At 34.7% G+C, this 21,297-nt stretch overlaps 1 protein-coding gene across 4 annotated transcripts in view; it reads left to right on the forward strand.

Annotated features, from left to right (window-relative positions):
• LOC139960659 (protein kinase C-like) overlaps positions 1-21,297 on the forward strand; it is a 153,685-nt gene that overhangs the window by 85,715 nt on the left and 46,673 nt on the right. For all 4 annotated transcript variants that reach the window (XM_071959205.1, XM_071959207.1, XM_071959204.1 and 1 more), the window contains exons 4-7: positions 1,097-1,208; positions 11,656-11,784; positions 13,697-13,853; positions 20,082-20,301. In XM_071959205.1, coding sequence (XP_071815306.1) covers positions 1,097-1,208; positions 11,656-11,784; positions 13,697-13,853; positions 20,082-20,301 — 618 coding nt within the window. The remainder of the gene's footprint in view (positions 1-1,096; positions 1,209-11,655; positions 11,785-13,696; positions 13,854-20,081; positions 20,302-21,297) is intronic.

The following is a 21,297-nucleotide window of genomic DNA, read 5'->3' on the forward strand; positions in this document are numbered from 1 at the left end:
TGATTACCATCGCAGATTTCAGTTTGTGCATAAAAAGTACCAGGTTGTTAAGCTGATTTTCAGTTGGATTACTATAATATCACATTTACAGAAAGCTACTGTACTTCATGCAAGTTACATCTTTCTCTCCTTCTTTCAAGTAATGCAAAAACTGAAATTCAACAAGTTTGAAATATTTCAGATTTATCTATGTTATATGTTGTATGTTTTAAATGTTATCCAAACTGGTACATAAAAAAAGTGTCCGATCAACAAAATGTTGAGAATTTGATAGTCCATCTCACATTAATTAAGTGTTTATTAACCCACATTACATGTGTGCTGAAAGAATCTGGAATGGTGTCTTCATTTAAATTTGATCCACTGAAGTCCTAGTCCACATTGTCCTCTGTAAACTTGACCTCTGTAAATTGCAGTTACTTCCCTGCCAGATGCAACAAGCTATACTTTGATGCAGCTTTTTCGTTTATAGTGCTTGATCTGCAATTTCAATCAAAATGACTGCATGATTTATCATTATTACTCAAAATACAACAAGATCTGACCAAAAGTTTAGAAGAGAAAGAAAACGCTTCAACGCGATAAGTCACATGATTGACTAGACAAGCTATAACGAAGGACAATGTTAATGAATGTTGATAATCATTATCAAAATGATGTTTAAAAATTTAAAAAAATTACATATCAAAATGTTCCAAAATCTGCAAAATTCAAACCCAAATGGACTAAATAGATTCATCTGTACATAGTATTGTTGCAGAGAGCTACAGTATCCCTGAACAACATTACATCTGCAAAAACTGCTCCAATTAAAATGTAAAAACCTTTTAATAACTATTGACTGACATTAATTAATTCTACATCATTTGGAATTAAAAGCCAATTAATTTAGCTTAATGATATGAATTTGTTCTTTCCTTTTCTCATTTCTCCGATGCCTAATTAACTCTAAACAAGCTGATAATTTTTAATTGGCAGGTTTCCATTAGGACCATTCTAGCATTCAAAATTAGTTGGATCAATTTTTTCATCTCCTCTTGAAGGAAACATATTTTAATGGAGCCTATTTTCTTTCTCTCTCGCCATCTTGTTTCAGGATCCCAGGAGCAAACATAAGTTTAAGCAGCACACATACAGTAGTCCAACATTTTGCGACCACTGCGGCTCCTTGCTATATGGACTTTACCACCAGGGCATGCAATGTGGCTGTAAGTATTCTTGAGTTTATTATGTCAGGGCATGATGTTGCCTTCGATGCCCCTACCACTTGTCCGAATGCCCTTAAAGGGGACACATACCCAACCATCTTTGTGGCTCCTTGCTATGTGGACTTTACGACCAGGGCATGCAACGTGGCTGTTAGTATTCTTGAGTTTATTATGTCAGGGCATGATGTTGCCTTCGATGCCCCTACCACTTGTCCCAGTGCCCGTAGAGGGGACGCAAACCCAACCATCATCGTTAGCTTTAATATGACATTAGATATTTTATGAAGACACTATACTCCCCAAACAGCTAAGAAAAGTCTTGGGAGATATCCTTGTTTAAAAGTTGTTGTGTACTGGAGCTGTCCTTTTGTAAACCTATGCTATCATCGTGCCACTACTTTATCTTTCGTTTTTCATTTCGTATGAGGTTCAATGTGGAATGTTTAACAGTTTAGACCCTGAAACCAATGTCATCGTTTGGTCATGTTAACCAGCTTCCGCAGTTTAGATTCAGCTTTTGCAAAACCCATCTCCATTATAGAAAATAAACATTGCAAAAAGTAGAGAGTAACATCAAAAATGATAAAACACATGTCAGTTCATGACTTCATGTTTTGACTTGATCAAGTCTTCAGCCCTACTACATGTGATCTGTTATATCTCCCAAATGATATTAGATACTTCTTAGCTACTTGGAGAGGTTGTTCATGACAGGTATATCTATCACATAGATCAATAATAATGTTTGGGTTTGCATGTATCTCCTGTGATAAAAATCATCGGTTACCCATCACAACTACTGCCGTGCCCCATTAATCAAGTTGCTATATAGGTAGCTCCCCCATATTTATCTCAATTATTGATGGGCAATATCATACTGAATCAGGAATCATCTATCAACATACATAATTCATGCATTGTAATCTGAATAGGAACATACAATTTTTGTGAATCATAAATAAATTATGCAAAGCTGGTTGTCTAATTATGATGAGAATTTTACTGGATGGATGCATGTACTAGAAAAAGAGTTGCTTTTATCATGCCTGTGAATTCTGTGCTCTTTCCAGAGGTACAGTAGAAGCTCCATCTCAGTTTCCACCTCTTCCCTTGCTCACAGATCTCCTCCTCCCATCCCCCAATACCTTCCCTAACTCCTTCCCTCCCCCACCCTCCCTTCCATGCCACATATTTAGAGATCTGAAATGCTTTCCTTGAAGATAAAAATTTACGATGGTATTGAACCCTTTGTGTGAGTCCTGTAATAGCGGCCGATTTTAATCTCAATTCAGTGATTTGTCAATTCTACTAAAAATCTCTGAAAATATTAAAATATGATATCGCTGGGCATGCATTTCCAGCCGCAATTAGTGGACCTTTGATACATTTGATGGCGTAGTATTATTCACGTCTGGAGCAGTTTCAGTCCGTGGTACCGATAAAGTGTAGTTGCTTTTAATGGTCTGTGACATGTACAGTAAACTATCGCGAGAAGAATTGTATACACACTGTACAGATACTTTCATATCGACGAACATGGAGGCAAAACCCATCTTCGTTTGTTTATTTTAAAGTTTAGTTTTTGTCCTGCACGGATTCAACAGAAACAGATCAAAGAAAAATGGAAATGAATATCGAGGCAGGTTTATGCAAGATTCTGCAAAAAAAATAAACAAATCCTATCCATTATTCATTACATATAAACTCTGATTAAATCGTGTGACGTGATAAACAGACGATTAAAGAAATACAAAGCATCTGTTTGAGATGCTGCGTTTAATGGAGGTGATGGAGTTTAATATTCAAAGTCAGTTCCTCAGCGGGGGCGTCGTATAAGGCTACGGACGATCTCTTCGTTTTGTTGAGTTTATTTTACTACGAATAGGAGGCATTAAAAGGCCGATGGTGGTTCCCTCTGAGAGGTGATAAAAGGAGGAGTTTGACCTTTCTTCCAGCAATAATTACATATATCAGCTTCATTTCCTACCGAATCCACCATGTATCGTTTACTTCTGTTCATTCTTAGGCGTAGCTCTGTTCAGTATCACTTGCGATCGTAAGATATGCCCACGCTTTTTTTTTGGTAGGGCAAGGGACACCTCAGTCAGCTTGTAGGTAGTAATAATGTAAGCATTATATACATCTTAGATATCCCATTAGCTAGATTGTTTACTAAGTTTTTTTTTTAATTTAAATTTTTTAGTTTCTCAGTTAGTATAAGTAGGTAACGTCAGCTCTTTCTAGCGTCGTATTAGACTTGATATACACTCTGACCTGAATTCCTATAGAGGTAGGGGTCCTTCATCCTTCAAGTGTGTGCTACACACAGATATTAAAGATGCGCATATTTTTTTTGCAATAATCACATAAATGAATATGTCCACAAGTACCAGATGGTGTTATATATTGCCTTCTGTGCATGTTGCCAAACACCAAGTACTGTTACATGGGTTAGGAACTAGTTCACACGCATGTTTAAACATACAACAGTTATTTAGTGTGTAGATGTCCCATATAGTTGGTGGCCAGATGGTTATTTGAGGTCACGGGAGGTCAAACTTGAATATATCTTCAATATTTTGAGATTACAGTACTAGGAAAATATGCATGGATAAAGTCTCATGGAAGTATAAGGTGAAAGCTTTTAATAACATAGCCAAAACAATTAAACATATATGCCCCTCCTCCCCACCCCCCCCCATTTAAAAATGTTTCTTAAATATGAAGTATGTTATTGAAAAGATACAAAGTTGAAAGATTCGCTTTAAATTTCATATGCTTGTGTTCATTATAACTTGTTGAGGATTAATTGTAGTGACGGTGGGAGGGTGTATTCAAACTCATACATCATTGAAAAATTATACAGTTTAATGTAAAGGTTTAAAGTTATATACTGTAGGCCCGTTAAGAGCAGTCAATTATAGGTGTAGCAATCAGCTCAGAGGGAAATCATTAATTATATGATTGTTTTTTTCTACTTTATTTACACTGGACAACATCTCCAAAACAAAAAGCTATTTTACATATAACAAAAGATCGCATGAGGCAGTCGTGTCTTTCATAAATTTTTCAACATTCCCATCGAAAGTTTTCATCTCGTACGTTTTTCGAATACCTTGAAATTCCATTCTGATCGAAAAGATAAACAGCTTGTTTGAACAAAATCCAAGAGAAGAGAAGTTATATATATAAACAGCTCCTATATTCGAAGGAGTCCACGGTGCAGGTGACAAAAGTCGAGCTCCTCGGAGAAGATTTGTAAACATTGGCATTCGGCATCGTGGATTTAACCACGCGTGTGTAATGCACGGTAGCACCTGTGTCATCCTCGCTGATAATCTCCTCTGAATCGAAGAACCTGACTGACGGTTCTCTTTATCGACAGCCGCCTCTGTCTAATTCATCCCATCTCATCGGGTTGACATAGCCGAACTCGATCGTTGAGATGCATGTGGTCGTACATGCTGCAAATCCGTCACCGATCGAAGCTCCGGGTCTCATGGGACCAAGAGCCAAAACTAAAACCGTACTTATCAAAGCATCTGGTAGACAGCGGCGTTGAGGATGAAAAAAAAGAAGAAGCGCCCGGAGTGGAACGAAGATTTGCATTGCTTGCTGTTTTACGAGCGTGTAATTTTTTTTGGTTTATTCAAAGTTGTCCCTCGTGACGTAATGCTCAACACCTACACTCCTTATATGAGCATGCAACGACGGAAACAGTGCTTTGATCGGGAGGAAAACAACGGAATTAAATTAAATAAATCTCTACATTATTTTGTTTTTGTTCGATTGAAATGTTGACCGAGCAATGCAGCAACGATTGAGTGCACCTTGATGTATGGATTATAGCCAGTTAGATTATATTAAGGAGCAGCCGTATATTTAAATCAAATCCGTTACAGAACAAAATTTTGCATCACTCAAATTTTGAAATGTGTCATGTAGTTGTTTCATTTGTGATTTCAGTATCTATATAGATTAAAGGTAAAAGTACCATCATGTTTTCGTGTACCTGATCTCTCCATTTATAATAACATTGGAGAAATATGCCATCACTAAAGTCGTGTCAAATTTAACTTGAAAATTCGCAGCTGATAAAAAGGAAGGCGTTCGCTATTATGATCATTGCAAATTAATAAGTCAAAAAAGTCAGAACCTCGTTCAAACAGACTTAACCATGTAGAAGTTATTTCCCTATAAAAAATTTTACCTTTCCCATTCATTACGTTATATCAATAAAATTAATGATGTGTAACACATTCAAGGATAAAAGCACAAAACATACATGTAATCATCTTACTTTTTCTGTTTCTTTTTTATTTTTATGGATTTCCTGTAAATTAAGATAGATTAATAAAACCATTCAACTATTCACCCTTTTTTATTTTTTTTTATAGGCTGTTTTGTAATAATCAAAACCAGAAATAAATGTGCTGTCCTTGAATGGAAAACAAATGTAACCATCTCTCCTCATTCATCCAAAAAGATTCAGTATTTTAATATGTGACTAGTTGTGACAGTCTTGTGACTGTGACTGTCTTAGATGTAAGGTCATGTGACTTGATGTGACATGAAGTGATGTGACATGACTGTCTTCGATGGAAAATGTTTACATCTCTTTTTGCGTCTTTTTTTGTGTGTGCAACTTTTGCCTGATGTTTTCTCAGAGCTGGAAATAATTCCCTACTTTTAAATTATGAGATTTTATGAATCCGTTATTGAAAGACAAGAATCATTGGAGGAATCTACTAAGTACAATTTATGTACTGCTTGCTTGATAGGTCTAAATAGCAAGTACGGGTAATAATTATTAAATATAGCATATCAAATGAAGTGCCACTTTCTATGTAAAATTTTACTCTTTAGATGGGAATTTTATGAGATGATTTTGTCTTGAAATAATAGATCATATAATCTTCATCATCATCGTCACTATCATTTCAAAATTTATGATAATCGTACAAATTACCGATGTTTAAAGGAACATGACATTTGAGATGTTTGAAAAATGAAATCAGTCGTGTGTGGAAAATTATTCTTGGGACAGAAGGAGAGCTTTTTTGTTGTTAATTCACCGCATTAGCATACCCCCCCCCATTACGAAAAAAAAAAATCCACATACTTAGATGTTAAAGAACAAATAATAATAAAAAAAACGAAAAATAAGAACAAAATGTAAATTGTTAGAACACATTGTTTTAAGAGCTATGTTTGAGTTGATTATGATTTGTTATTTGTTCAAGTTTTAAGTGTATGCAATTAAACGATTCAATTGAAGAGGGAGTCATCAAGAGCTGCATTTATAGATTCCCCGTAAGTTTTAGATCAGTTTTATTTTATCTCAGACTGCAGATTATTGCCCAGCTGCATGTCATTAAAATGTTAGAATCTTAAAAATAAATGTTTGTGTAAATTTCTTAGAGGCAACACAGGGGTGTTGCCATAACAACTTACATCATTGATGACAGAATAGATGATAATTGATGCAATAACTGCAGGCTTGATTCAATATTTTTTGTGATATTATATTTGATAAAAGATTCAAGAGTGCCTGTGTCAACTCTTGCTCAGTATATATCTTTTTATCCCTGTCTTTCTTTATTTTAATAATCCTTGGAATAATTTGGAAGATCACTCTCACTCTCACTATAAAAAATACTTGTAGTAATTTTGGTCATGCCAAAATTTTGGGGTCCACTGTAAGCTATATTGATGACCTTTAACATAGGCATTCTGCTATAACTTTTCCGTCTTGAAAAAAAAAAAAAAAAAAAGTTAAAAATTTGATTTTAGACTGCAATGCCAATTAACAAATTGATAGCATACTCTAATCATGGTGTTAGTGTGTGAATAATTCTCTGGTGACCTTTTTTTTTTTTAAAGTTTAAAGAAATGTAACCAAAGCTAAGTCTAACCATTAAAAGTAATGTAATAATATCTTCCTTTAAATTGGGTTTGATTGTTTTGAAGTGATGTCAAAACTCAAAGGGGTCCAAAAAGGTATATGGGCCCCTCATACAGTGGGCCTAACCAAATGTTTGTCATTATGGTGTTTTAAGAAAGGGAGAGACTTTTCTTCTTCACATTTGGAGCTTGTGAATAGAATTTGAAGCGTTTAAATTATGTAAATTGCATTCAAGCTTTTTTATTTAAGTTTTAAATTGCATATACCCATCAAGCATATCCCTTTAAGCTGCAATTTTGACTAGCAAAGAAAAAAAAGCAACAAAAAAAACCCCCCCAAAACAGAAACAATGGCAGAGTGGTAAATTGTCGTTAACTTTGATGTCAATTTACTCGCTCTCTCGCGATCTTTTTCAATCAGGTTCGTGGGATATAGAAAGTTGTTATTTCGTTAGGTCTTTCCAAACGAGTGAGAGATATAACGTTAGATGGTGATTAATGAGCTTTAAAAGTGCATATTCGCCACGTCAGTTTATTTGCTATCCTCTTCACTTTGCAATATTCGATAATCAAGAAAGCTTTTAAAGAGATCTTAATTTTTCTACATCCCTCTGGTCGTGCTGACAATGAAGAAGAGGATGATAATGACGATGCTTTTTGCGAGGTGATGTCGAATTACATTTCATCATCATCATCATCATGATGTGGTTTCAGACTGTAAGCCTAATAAAGCATATTATTATTGCCAAATTGGCTTCCCTCCCCTCCCCCCCCACCACCCCCATTCATTCCAAATGGCATTATATATAACACAGTAATATGGCATATGCCTTTGGCAATAAAGAAAACAATATTTTTTGGGGATTTATTTGTGGGATGTAATTTTTGATGAACGAGAAGATATGTCAGCTTAAAATTCAAAGTGGCAATTTATTTTTAAGACACTATACCGTTAATTACCTCCTTCAATTTTATCAACTTTTTTGTTAAAGTGATCCTCCCCCATTTCTCCCATGGGGGGGATGGGCAATGGCCCTCACCTGCATCCAATCAATCCTGGATTTTTTAAACTTCAGCCGTGGTAGAAATGGACCGCTCCTCTGGGCCCAGGGTGCCGTCATATATAAAGCCCAAGCCTCCACCTTGGGCAGTGAGGGACACCTCCCCAGTCTCTCATCCTCCCATCCCCTCATCCCCTCACCCATTCTCATGTAGTTGCAAATTAGTAAATGTATATATAAGAAGTTGTGTTTGTATGAAACCAGTACGGTTGAAAAAATACAAGCAGCATTTGAATAATTTTTGCTTCTTGTGCCATTCGTACAAAATTTTGTTATAATTAAGCCTTAAAAATTTATCTTCGGATGAGATAATCGAGATACATCCAGTAATGATTCTAGTATATAGAGCCTGCCAAAGCTTATCCCCCAAAACCAACCACATACATCAACGGAGCACTGTAAATTATATTACTCATTTATATGCATACACGCAGTAAACAAAATAAAAAATCGGATGAAACATGATCTTCCTGATATCTGTTGCCGTAGAGATGCAATAATGTTTGGTCGTGTTGAGAATCATTAAAAAAAAATTAAATTCTGAAAAAAATTAAAGCAATTCTTTGTTTCCTTGGAATTATTCATTTTATCCCAATTTGCCAAAGGGTTTTTACTTTTTTTTTTTAAATTAACAATGCTACATTTTCACTTCCATGTTTCATTATTCCTTTCTTTTTCTTATCTTCTCGCTGTCTTTTATGTATATATAGTTCCTTCTCTTTTTTTTTTTGGACTCGCTTGTCATATGCTATTCATGTTTGGATCATTTAATTTTCAATTCGAAGGAGTCGAGCAGGTTTTGTACGCAGTTGAATAGAAGTTAGATGACTTGAGTTGCCGGAAATTACTTTTTGAGATTATTAAAATATTAGTAATTAGTAAGACGACTTCTTTTTCTTTCGATGATGATCAAGGATTTCAGTAGCTTGATCTGTTTCTATTTGTGAAAAATTAAGAAGAAAAAAATGTATATATTTTTCATTAGTAGCTTAATTTTGCTAGCTATTTATTCCTCAGCTATTACTGAGTGATGTAGAATATATGTGAAATATGATAATTATAATATTTCAAATAAAATATTAAATTATGAAGTTTGAACATATTTCCTGCACATGTTGTAATCTTTTCACTGCCAGCAATTTTACAAAAGTGATTCAGACATAGATTTAATTATTGACAATTTATAAATCTTATATCCTTATTATATGTGCTACATACACTTCTGGGAAGCTTTATAGCAGTCTACTGATCGGCTATTGGTATCATTTCCAATTAGGGCAGTTTTGTCCCAACCAAAACTCTAGACATGTTCAGAAACAGATTGATTACTTATACATACAAAACAAAGCAAACCCTTATTAAAGTTAAAAATCTTTTCCAACCTGGCAGCAGAAATTGACAGAAATTTCTCTTAATAAACAAAATGGTATTGTTCGTTGACGGACATCCAGGCACTTACGGTACGCAGACTGAGCATATTACATATGAACCTTTTCAGATCAATAACGGCCATCTCTCGAACCGTAAAAGATGATGTAACAAATTGACACTTATGTAAATTTCCCTACGGAGAAACAATTGGCAAATATGAGGCCAGTTTGACATTTCCAATGTGGATGCATGAGTATCAGCCCTCACAATCTCACAAACTTACAAATAGATAATAAATTTGAAGTAGATATATAAATAATTGCTGCTAGTTTTCTGAAAGCAAGCCTTGCAAGTTTGTTTTTCCAAATTTAGAAATAATGATAATAATAGTAACAATACTGTGTTATAAGATGGCAATTGCTGCGAGGTTTATAAAACTAGAATGGGGGTATATATGACGATAGTTTGATACGCTAATGCGTCTGCAGCCTGCCTCTAATATCCTTCTGGGTACTTATGAGGCACGTTACCGTAGAAACATTATATCCCATCGAGATTATCATACAGATCTAGCCTCAGGCACATGCAGCACGATATAGAGAGACTCTAGAAATTATAGTTCTGTTGACTCCAGCAGAAAATTGTTAGATGTTCTTTTCGTTAAGAAACTTGAGGGAGAAAGGAAAACGTGTTCGATTGACATCACAGGGCTGTAGATGTAAATGATAGATATTATCGATTATAGAAATATTATTGATTAAATGTGGGGCAATAACAATATTGTGCATTGTTTCCAAGAGATGATAAAAGCCAAGAAAGCATCCCCTTTGAATGTTATGTTGGTCTAGGACAGGTTACTGTGGTTTTTGCATGTTTATATATGTTTACATATATTTATAAATATTTATATATATATATATATATGTATATATATATATATAATATTATATATGTACTCACCGTGGTATAAAAAGTTTAGTAATACCAGTATAGTGCTCAATACAACTGGTGCAGAGCTGTATATAGTACTTATAAGTATAAACACACTATTCCATCGCATTGCAGCTCAGAGTTTCACGCCCACATTGAGTTCTTTTCACTGCGGCAATCATCAGGCAACTGAATCTTGCAAGGACGACTATTTCCTTTGGGGACGGGTCAGGGGGGTTACTTTAAATGGTTGCCATGACGACATTTGGACACACCTTCTCTACTCTTGTTGATTGAGTTGTAGCTTTTGTCTGTTCTGCTTCTTAATATGGAGAACTTTTCTTCCATACAGAGATTACACTGGATGGAGCTATGCTTATGTGTATTAGAGTGCAATGAACATTACCAAAAAGAAATTGAGCTCTCAAAGCTTATCTGGGACTTAGAAAGAAAGAACATCGATCAGTCCATTTCTTTGGAAATCCTAAAGTTCAATGCATGCGTGAAACTCTGAGTTGCAACTCGATGGAATAGCGTGTAGTGTTTATACATATACCTATCTATCAACGTTCAGGCTACCTACTGATGTAGCACTGTGATGTGTGATCTAAGCTCAAGTATGATACCAAGTTCATAATTTGTGTCTGTGAATTTAGGGGCAAAAATGAAAAAAAGTGAAGTTGCCATTTGACTAAAGAGCTATTTAAGGTTTAGTATTGAATGGTTGGGTTTGTTAGGGTCATGTTACTTCAGCAACCGGAAAGTCACAATGCATGTGACAGCTGTACAGCTGCACACATACATGTGCAAGGTCAGAGCTTTATATACTATTTACCAGCTGTATTTAGCTTTAAATTTCCCATCATGCAGTTGGAGTAGATGTGTATAGTGTTAATTCATAATGTTTCCTTGAATTCCCTTTGGTACATTATAATTTAGATACCAAACATAATAGTTATAGTGCAGATATGGCCATTAACTGGAAAGACATATTTTGCCACAAAATTATTTTCAGATTTTGTGTGGTGTTCTTAATTTTCCAAGTGCAGGTTTCCAAGTTTCTTTTTCACAATGTCTGTGTATGGTGTGAACCATATATTCCTTCACCTATTGTTCTTTCCTGTATAACAAAGGAATCTCTTTGTCATCTTGATTTTCTTTTTTCTCTGCTTCTCTTGTAGCCTGTGACATGAATGTACATAGCAGATGCCAGAAACAAGTTCCCAACCTCTGCGGTTCTGACCACACGGAAAAGAGAGGAAGGATCGAATTCCAAGCCATCATTAAAGATAATGTCCTGTCGACAAAAAGTAAAGACGATTGATTTATTTACTTTCTTAAGTGTTGCCCCTCCCTCCAACTCGCCCCCCCACCCCAATGACAATAAATAAAGAGTATCGATTCAAATGAATTCCTTATAAAAGTTAAAATATAATAGCCTGTATTTGTTGATGACAGTTTATCAAGATTTTCAGTGAGATTTTTGCTGGAAGCTGGACAAAATAAATTATTTTGAACATATTTTCATTGGAAGGTAAACCTATATCTTGGCTTGATTTTCAATACTCCAATGAAAGCCTAAACTTAACAAATTGCTACAATATTGTTTTTTTTTTAACTTTTTATTTTTCTCAAAAACCACATGTTTTAGTGAATTCTGTTTCTAAAGATCTTTTTTTCTATAGTTTTATACTTTGTACAATACAATTCTCAAGTGCCCATCGGTACTGGTCGCAAACTTAGTGTACTATTAATAGTTGTCAAACGTAGGTTCTGGAAGGTTTCAACTCTCCTAGCTACACACACAGACATTAAATTAGGCAATCAAACATCTCTTGTATGAGGCAAAGTGGTTGGAGGGTCGTAATTTAGAATGCCCTTGAAGTTTGAACGTGAGTGGTCATTATCTAACTTCCTAGCATATTTAAGGGCAATATTAATGACCCTTATTATAGACATGTGTGCTTCTTTTACAACAAATATATATATTTATATATATCTACATATTCATGTAGTTTTATTGTCTCTGCTTTGTAAGTTAATTTAATTTATCTCCTTTTCTCATATACTTACAAAGACAAACAAACAAACAAAAATAAACCTAGGTAATTCTATCAGTGTGGATTTATTCACTTGAAAACCCTTGTAAGATGTCCAGCTGGAAATATTTGATATTATTTTAAGATAGTCACTACATTTGTCTCAAATTTGCTAGAAAGTCAATAAGATCACTCAAGCTCAGTCAGCCAGCTTTTGACTTCGTGGATCCTCAGAGCATTCTTTACCTCAATGGGATTTTTATTTGCCAAACTAGACACCCAGGGATATCATCTGTAGGTCGGCTCGGAATTCATGCAAGAGTCATGTTTGAGCTTTGATAGGTCGCTAATGTTTGTGTGAAAAACAGGTATTCTCTACCATTTCGCAATCTTTTAATGCTATCAACAGTTGCCTTGGTAATGTTAAATGTTTTACTTTCATGTCACTGCAATATCTCAGCCTCTCAGGGATATTTCATGACCTTTATTTCAGTGTTTGATGACAACAACCTACAAAGAATTCTATCGATAACTGCAATTACTTACGAATTTGCTGTTTAACTCTTATAACAAGTTTGTCCCCCAGGGAGTGGATATGATACTATCATATTCTCCAAACTTAATGCCGAACGGTTGTTTGATAGGGACTCCCCTCATTTTGAAAGCTCTCAAAATTTATGATAGGATTTGTCTTGCAGGCCATTCAATCGTTAACGAAACATTTAAATATGATCAGTCGTATGAAAAGGTCACCACCAACTTTAACAAATTTCACCAGAAGGGGGGGGGGTGCGAAATGTTAATACTTCACCTTTTATATCCTGAGGTATTTGGTACCACTTTACATATTCCAGTATCCATCACCAATAACTTTTTCCAATAAGATTGAGCCAACCTTTTGATTTATCTTAGATACTTCAGATGCATAAATGCCAGTGGTTGTCACAGAGAGCTCACATATCCCGATGAGATTTCCATTTGATCAATGTAAATTGATGCATTCTAAATCTTTTTACATAACTTCTGTTTTTGTAAAGTGTCAATATTATTTGCAAACAAGTTTGTGTTTCTCCCACCCGCCCCCCCTCTCTCCCACCCTCTAGCACTTCTTAATTATTCTTCACTCTTTTAACGTTTTTCTGGTCATTTTCTCTGTTTCGACGCGTCGTGTTTCTCTCTCCAGTAAAAACTGCAAAGAACCTAATTCCAATGGATCCCAACGGACTCTCAGATCCATACGTGAAACTGAAGCTGGTTCCAGACCCGCAGGGTTCAAGCAAAAAGAAATCTAAAACCATTAAGAAAAGTCTCAATCCTACCTGGAATGAGGAATTTAAATTGTAAGTCAACTCCAACATATATTTCAATCCTTCCAGGCTTTGTTTTTTGCCAATTTGCGAGGCGGCTTTGGTCAGTTAACGGGGACGTAGGAGGATATTATCATCTTTTTTTTTGTGTTTTTTGCCTTCCTCTTTATTTGGGCAGTTTTCTTTTCTCTTTATCTCAACGTGCGTTTACCTCGTGAGGTGAAAAGTGAAACGTTTCATGATTTGTCCTGTCACGATCCAGAGTTTTTTATGAAAAGTTTTAGCCAGATGAAAGAGTGAACGTGAATGTATTAAAATCTATTTATTTTTCCTCACAAATTTTAAAAACATCGAAAGATAAAACAAATTGTTTGTGACGGTCAGTTTGACGGAGAAATCGCAGGTCAACTTGTAGTAGTCCAGAGCTGCAGATATTATCCAAAATTAAGCTAAGCGTGGATTATGAATATTATTTAATGTGGAAGATGATATTAAATACAGAACTGTTGGAATCAATCTTCCTATAGTGTGATTCAGATCCACATCGTGTCATAATCAAATATGCAAATTTTTTATTTACGTAACAAATAAAGAAATGTAGACACATTTTGCATTATCATTTAATGCGCTATCGTGCTGGACAGACTGTATTTATAAGGACACTAAACTTTTGACCAGATCATCCACTGGGACCAAGGGTACATAAATAGAAATGATAGGACTCTATTCGTACTGCATTCGTACTAATACACTAACAAACGGACCAACAAACTCAACAAAATTTGCAAGAAGAGTCGGACACCTATGGCTATGAATTACACTTTTATTCCATAAATCCAGCGATTGGTAGAAAGTGCAAAAAATACTATAAAATAAAACTTTTGTGAATTTGACATCAAGCCCAAGCACACCTGCTTACAGCCAAAACTGATAAAGAAAGACGAAAAGTACATTCACCGGTCTTTTTTGCGACCCAAGGATTATTCTTTACATGTACTGAGGTTCTTAGGAACACTATAAGATACCTACAATCAGTAAAATAGCAAAACTGTGTCTACTGTGTACCACAGATATGTGGGCTGTCATTGGTTTCAAGCAGACTTCTCATGAAATGGAGGACATTTGCTTTGGAAAAATTGGGCCAAGAATGATGGTTTAATGTTTATTTTTAAATAGCAGACTGTCTCCTGAGCTGTTCAACATCTGTTGTGACATAAAAGCAAAGTGTAAACAATATATTTAGACTGCCTGTATTGAACATTTGCATATCTGCAGGCAATAGGTGTGCAAGCAGCCCTGCTTTAAGGTGCCACGTAAATGATTGGGCTTTAAAGCATTCTGCCTTTATTCTGGTCGGACTGCAGCACTAATAGCCAACATCTGCTAGTTATGACAGTTAAGTAATTAATAATTCCAAAATCTGTTTTGTCTCCCTGATACATTTTCATGCTAATTTAAAATCCAACTGCAACAAGACCAAATATTTTCACATTTTGACAATTCTTTTTCTACATTTTGTCTGGAATACAAATAGAAGGAGTCTGAACTAATAGATTGGTATTTTTAAAACGATTTAGTATACGAAGAGAGAGAAAGAAAGAAAAAAATTGGTGAAAAATTGTTATCTAGTGCAAAAGTAAATAGATAAATATACAGACTCAGCTGCTTTGAAGGGAAACAGAGATGTTTAGTATCATCCATGATTTTTGAGTATCTTCACAGGCAAAGAAAAATAACAAAGAAAAAACCCCAACAAACAGCTTTAATCTTCACAGCCCAATAGCGCTTTCGTGAGTGACATACATTCAACATCATGTTCTTTTTTTCTCTCTCTTTTTCACCTCGTGTGAGGCGAGCAACTGCTTTTAACCACATCAAATCTAGAGAGGGTTCAAACTGATTGCTGGAGTTTCCATCTCTCCCAATGTGAAATAAGATCAATTCGGCTGTTATTGTTACTAAACAACGTTTAACCTTAGGTTTACTTCTCGGCGGAGGTCAACGTACAATTATTGTACGAAATTGAAAGCTTCCGTCACTGCGTACCAGTGTGAAAGGTAGTTAATATAGAATCATTCCCCAGAGATAGAGAGAGGGAGAGAGACTTGTATCTAAGGCAGGATAGCTCTACTGTGTGAAACTGTCATTGATCCCTTCACATATAATATTATACCTTCAGAATTGCAATACAGAAATAGCATGTTTTATGTCTGTGTATATATATATTTATAGTTGTCTTTAAGAAGGAGTCTGTCTGATATTTCCATCAGTGAAATTGATACTTATTGAATTTTTCACTTCATTCTTCCTAAACATTGAAAGAAAGAGCTGGAAATTCACAGTTAATATACATATACACACACCCTTATATATATATATATATATATATAAATATATATGTATATATATATATATATATGTATATATATATATATATATGTATATATATATATATATATATGTATTTGTATATGTATATGTATATGTATTTACATTTACAATTATAATTATAATCATATTCATATTTGCATTTACACTCACACTTACACTTACATTTATATTTTTGTACTTCTTGGTATATGATGGCAAGATAACATTCATTTTAGGAGAAAAAAAGCTAGAAGGGCAGGCGTCTGTAAACTAAGATCAATGAAAAATCCTAGTTCAAGTAGTATTCGCTGTTTGGTAAATTTTGCAGAACAAACTTGGAAAAATAAGCCCTCTTTAATTTTTTTTTCAATTTAATTATAGCATTTATATTTGTTATGAATTTATTCTATGATATTCACTTACTTTAGCACCAACATTATGCAAAGGTGAATAAAAAAAAAAAAATCATGAAATATAGAAGGCAGGTCACCTGAAAACATAAGGCTGAAATTATGGATATGCAAATTGTGAATTCATTAAAATATACCGTTATTTCCATTTCTGTATCCATAAATGTTACCGTAAAAAGAGGAAAGACATATTTTCAAGGCAAATGCTGGAATTATTTTGTATTAAGTACACATACAATATTCACCTGGATGCAATATACGTAGAGTATTCACGTATAATTTGACAGATGTCGGGCTGATCGAGGTCAGGTCACATACAGTTATGTATAGACCATCAGAGCCAAAGACTTTATTTGCACACGATCCATAAAGGTATCGATCGGACAACATCGAATCGCTATGTTTAAGTATCTTCATTACTTCATGTTTAACGAACTCGTATAGAAATTTTGATAACGAGGAAGTTGAAAAAACTGTTTGGGGATTTTATATTCTAAGTTGTAAAATATTCAGTTGAATTTGAAAAATCAGCAGCAACTTACTAGTAGGATATATGTTGTATTATTAAACTATAAGAAAATGAGAAAATAACACCAACGTGTAGAGGACATCTCATTTATTATCATAATTTGGTAAAATAATAGTAATTGATAGTTCAGTGAAATGACATTTTCTAGACAAACAGGAGGCCAAAAACAAAAGTTTTAAATTGATGACTGTACTTCATAATGGTTCATGAAAGAACCTATGCGCTGAATTTGAAAACCTGATTTTGTGTCAATTAAAGGTCCCTTGCATACTGTTTTAAAGATACTTGTAAGTTGAACAGCCAAAAAACAAAGATATTTTCAATTGAATTGCCCCAATGACATCATGCATTCTGCAAAGTATTTGCAAAACTCATATATTTGCATTGCAAAGTGCTTTGAGGATGAGGTTTTTTTTTACCTAAAAGTGCTAAAAAATTTCAGCAATTAAGTTAGATAGCAAAAGTTCAGCCACCAGAAAATCCTTTTAATAGGCAAGGTGATCTTTAATAGGAAATGGTCAGAGAATAGAAAAAAAAAACATCCCAAAAAAACATCAACAACAAACAACCTTGAAGAAAGCAGAAAAGATCAGAATTCAGAAAAAGCTTATTTTGAGTTTGGTGATATAAATGAGATTGATGATAACGATGATGAATGTTATTACGAATTTCAGTTTCGTTTTTGTTCTGTTCATGAAGTACAAAGTATGTTTACCGATCCAGACAAGTATCATATATATAAATATAGGCAGACCATCAAGAAATGTTTTACACAGAAAACCCTCCCGTTGAAATTCCTCACGTACGACTGGTTAAGTTGATGGGTAGATGGTTTAGCATAAAAGGAGGAAATTAACAGAACATATTAGTTGAGACTGTATAGCTGCAAGTCACTTAGCGCATAGTCGTAATGAGTCTCAATTTTGGTAAAATAACATACAAGGTTGCTCGGAATGTCTTGTGGTATGTATTTGAAGGGAAGCGGAACAATCATTAAGGTATTTGGGAAACCCATAAAATCAGTCAAGTTTGTAGCTGATGTGTTATTAGTCAAATTTTGCAATTCTGCAAGATGACAGCGCATAGTTTCATTTCTGTTGAAAAGCACACGGTCGGAAGACAATGGAGACGAATGTTGCCACAGTTTTCATTGTGTGTATTCATTATGTATTTACGGGATAACTCCAGTACGAGTTAGTTAGTATAGAAAACAATGGAAAATGAATAGAACAATAGAAAACAATAGAATAGAAAACAATAGAATAGAAATAAATAGAATGCAATTATTCCAGTACGAGTTAGTATTTTATTAATTTTTTCTATGGTTGACTGATAATTTTGATGGGATACGGGAGTATGGTGAGGCAGGCCATGGCACAATACAATAGAAAATGAATAGAACATTTAGAAACAATAGAATAGAAATCAGTAGAGTACAATTGAATAGAATATATAATACAATTGAATAGGATGTTTATACAATAGAATCCAATGCATTGCAAGGCGATACAACACAGAACAGCACGAATAATGTTCCTTGTATTTATAAAGCTTCCCATTAGGCATGCAAAATTGAAAGCAGTGATTATTAGAACTAATGGTTTAAATACCCAGGAACAAACATTTCTCTTGAATAGAACAATTGAAAACAATAGAATAGAAATCAATAGGATACAATTGAATAGAATATAATACAATAGAATACAATACAATAGGATCCAATGCATTGAAGGCAGTTGTTACAACACAGAACAGCACGAATAATGTTCCTTGTATTTATAAAGCTTCCCATTAGGCATGCAAAATTGAAAGCAGTGATTATTAGAACTAATGGTTTAAATACCCAGGAACAAACATTTCTCTTGAATTACGTATTTAAACAAATGCTAGAGTATACCTGGCCGATTGTCATGGGGGATTACAGTTCTTATGCACATAAATATAAAACACAATCTTGGTTAAGTCTTTTAGTCACAGATATTATAGATATGTTTTGTAATAGGATCTAGAAACATATAGTTAAAGGTCACTATTGTATTTATCTGGAATGCTTAGCATTCCATCGTCACTTACATGCATTAACATTATCAGCAACTTTGCCATTGATGAAAGAGAGATTACTGTGATATATTTTTCACTCGGCGTACCCTAAATAACGAGTAATTAACCTTTTCTAAAAAAAAAATTGACAACTTTGTCAGACAAACAATTAGGCTTGCACACCACACCTTTCTTATTCATATTTAAAATCAACCAATCAAATCACCTTTATTGTGTGATACCAGACAATAATAAAATTGACCGATAAATGTATGGCATCCCGACGTGACCTTTGTGCATGAAATGCATATGTAATAGATAAAATGTTGATAGGCGTGGCTTATCGTTGGATAATTTGCCATTTTCCAGACGAAGATGTTCATCCTCTCTGCTAAATTTTGTAAGATTCGAGATATTTTTCGTGCAAAATATTATTATATATATTGGAACATGTTTGGAGTAGTAGGAACACAATTAATGGTATGCAGGCGTCACTTTGGGGTGATACTTAAACTGGATATTCTCCTTCAAAGGTACATGTAACATATCCTTGCAAATGAGTGTATACAGAGTTTAAACTAATCATTTATCAGAGCTCAGAAAAAAAGACGCAAATATTGTGATGGGGAAGGTGAACATCAAAGTTAGATGTATCAGCAGAAGATATGAGTTGTTTTAATACACTAACATGTCAATACCATTTCCACTATAAAGTGCCTCATCCCCCGAACACTGCAGTCGTGATTTTTGTGACCACACTACAGGAACTTGTAACATATATGTACACTTGAGCAGTGCTTAATATTATTATTATTATTACAATTTTGAACAGTTTTGTACACAAACTTCAACTTTTTCGTTGTCAGTATTTCTGTTCCAGATTTACTGATTATGCCACATTTATCTCCTCAGCCAATTGCAAGAGAGTGACAAAAGTAGGAGGTTGCTGATCGAAGTCTGGGACTGGGACCGAACCTCTCGTAACGACTTTATGGGGTCGATGTCGTTTGGCATTTCCGAGCTGAAGAAGGCCTCGGTAGACGGCTGGTTTAAGCTGCTGAGCCAGGAGGAAGGAGAGTTCTACAACGTTCCTGCTATCGGAGAGGATGCCACCATCACGGATCTCATGAGCGTAAGCAAACCCTCAATTTATCATTTCAAGCAGATGGGCGTGTTTACAGCTGAATCGCTGTCACCGTTAAATAAATATTAAGAAGTATATGGAAACTGTTTGCTATAGTTGTCAGGCAGTGTCATAAAAATCGTCTACACTCTTCAGAAACAGACATGAGGAGATGTAGTCGGTGACCTACCACAGTTTTCATTGCAGAGGTATGTAGCCTAGCTATATATCTCCTTCACATATGTAAACGAGCATTGATGCTGTTATTTAGTATCCCCTGTTTCAGAGACTATAGCTTCTGGCTAATTCTGCTGATTTTGTGCATGATATAAACTAACACTAGTACATGTAGTCGGTGACCTACCACAGTTTTCATAGCAGAGGTTTCTAGCCTAGCTGTATCTCCTTCACATATTGCTAATTCTGCTGATTCTGTGCATGATATAAAGCAACACTAGTACACAGAGTATGATACTCCTCAAGTATAAAAATCGAAAGATTCTGAACAGTGAGATGTGAGATTTGGTTAATAATGCGAAATGAAATCGGCTATAGTTACTGGACGTATTTGTCCAATGTCCAATGAAAATGTTTCAGACATCTTTGAAAAGAATCAGTGGTAGGAATGATATGGAGTTCTAGTGGGAGGTCATTCCATAAATTTAGGGCCACTTTTGGCTAATGAATGATCACCGAACTTAGCAGTAAGCTTTCGGTTCGAGGACAATGGCTGTGAAGGGAGTGGAATTAACGATATAATTGCGTAACTAAATAGTCATAGAGCCATGTAGACATTTATAGACCATGAGGATAAAATTCTTTCACGCACACATAACCAACACAAATCAAGAAAAACGTGTGAAACATTTCTTTTCCATTTACCGATAAATGAGCTGAGTGGTGCAGTGTTGAACAGATTGAAGCTTGTTAAGATGGTTAGTTCGACACCATAATACAAAACAATTACAGTGATCAAGGTTAGATAAAAACCAAAGCAGTTAAAAT

The sequence above is a fragment of the Apostichopus japonicus genome, chromosome 19 (genome assembly GCF_037975245.1).
Source record: "Apostichopus japonicus isolate 1M-3 chromosome 19, ASM3797524v1, whole genome shotgun sequence".
Taxonomy (NCBI): Eukaryota; Metazoa; Echinodermata; class Holothuroidea; order Aspidochirotida; family Stichopodidae; genus Apostichopus; species Apostichopus japonicus.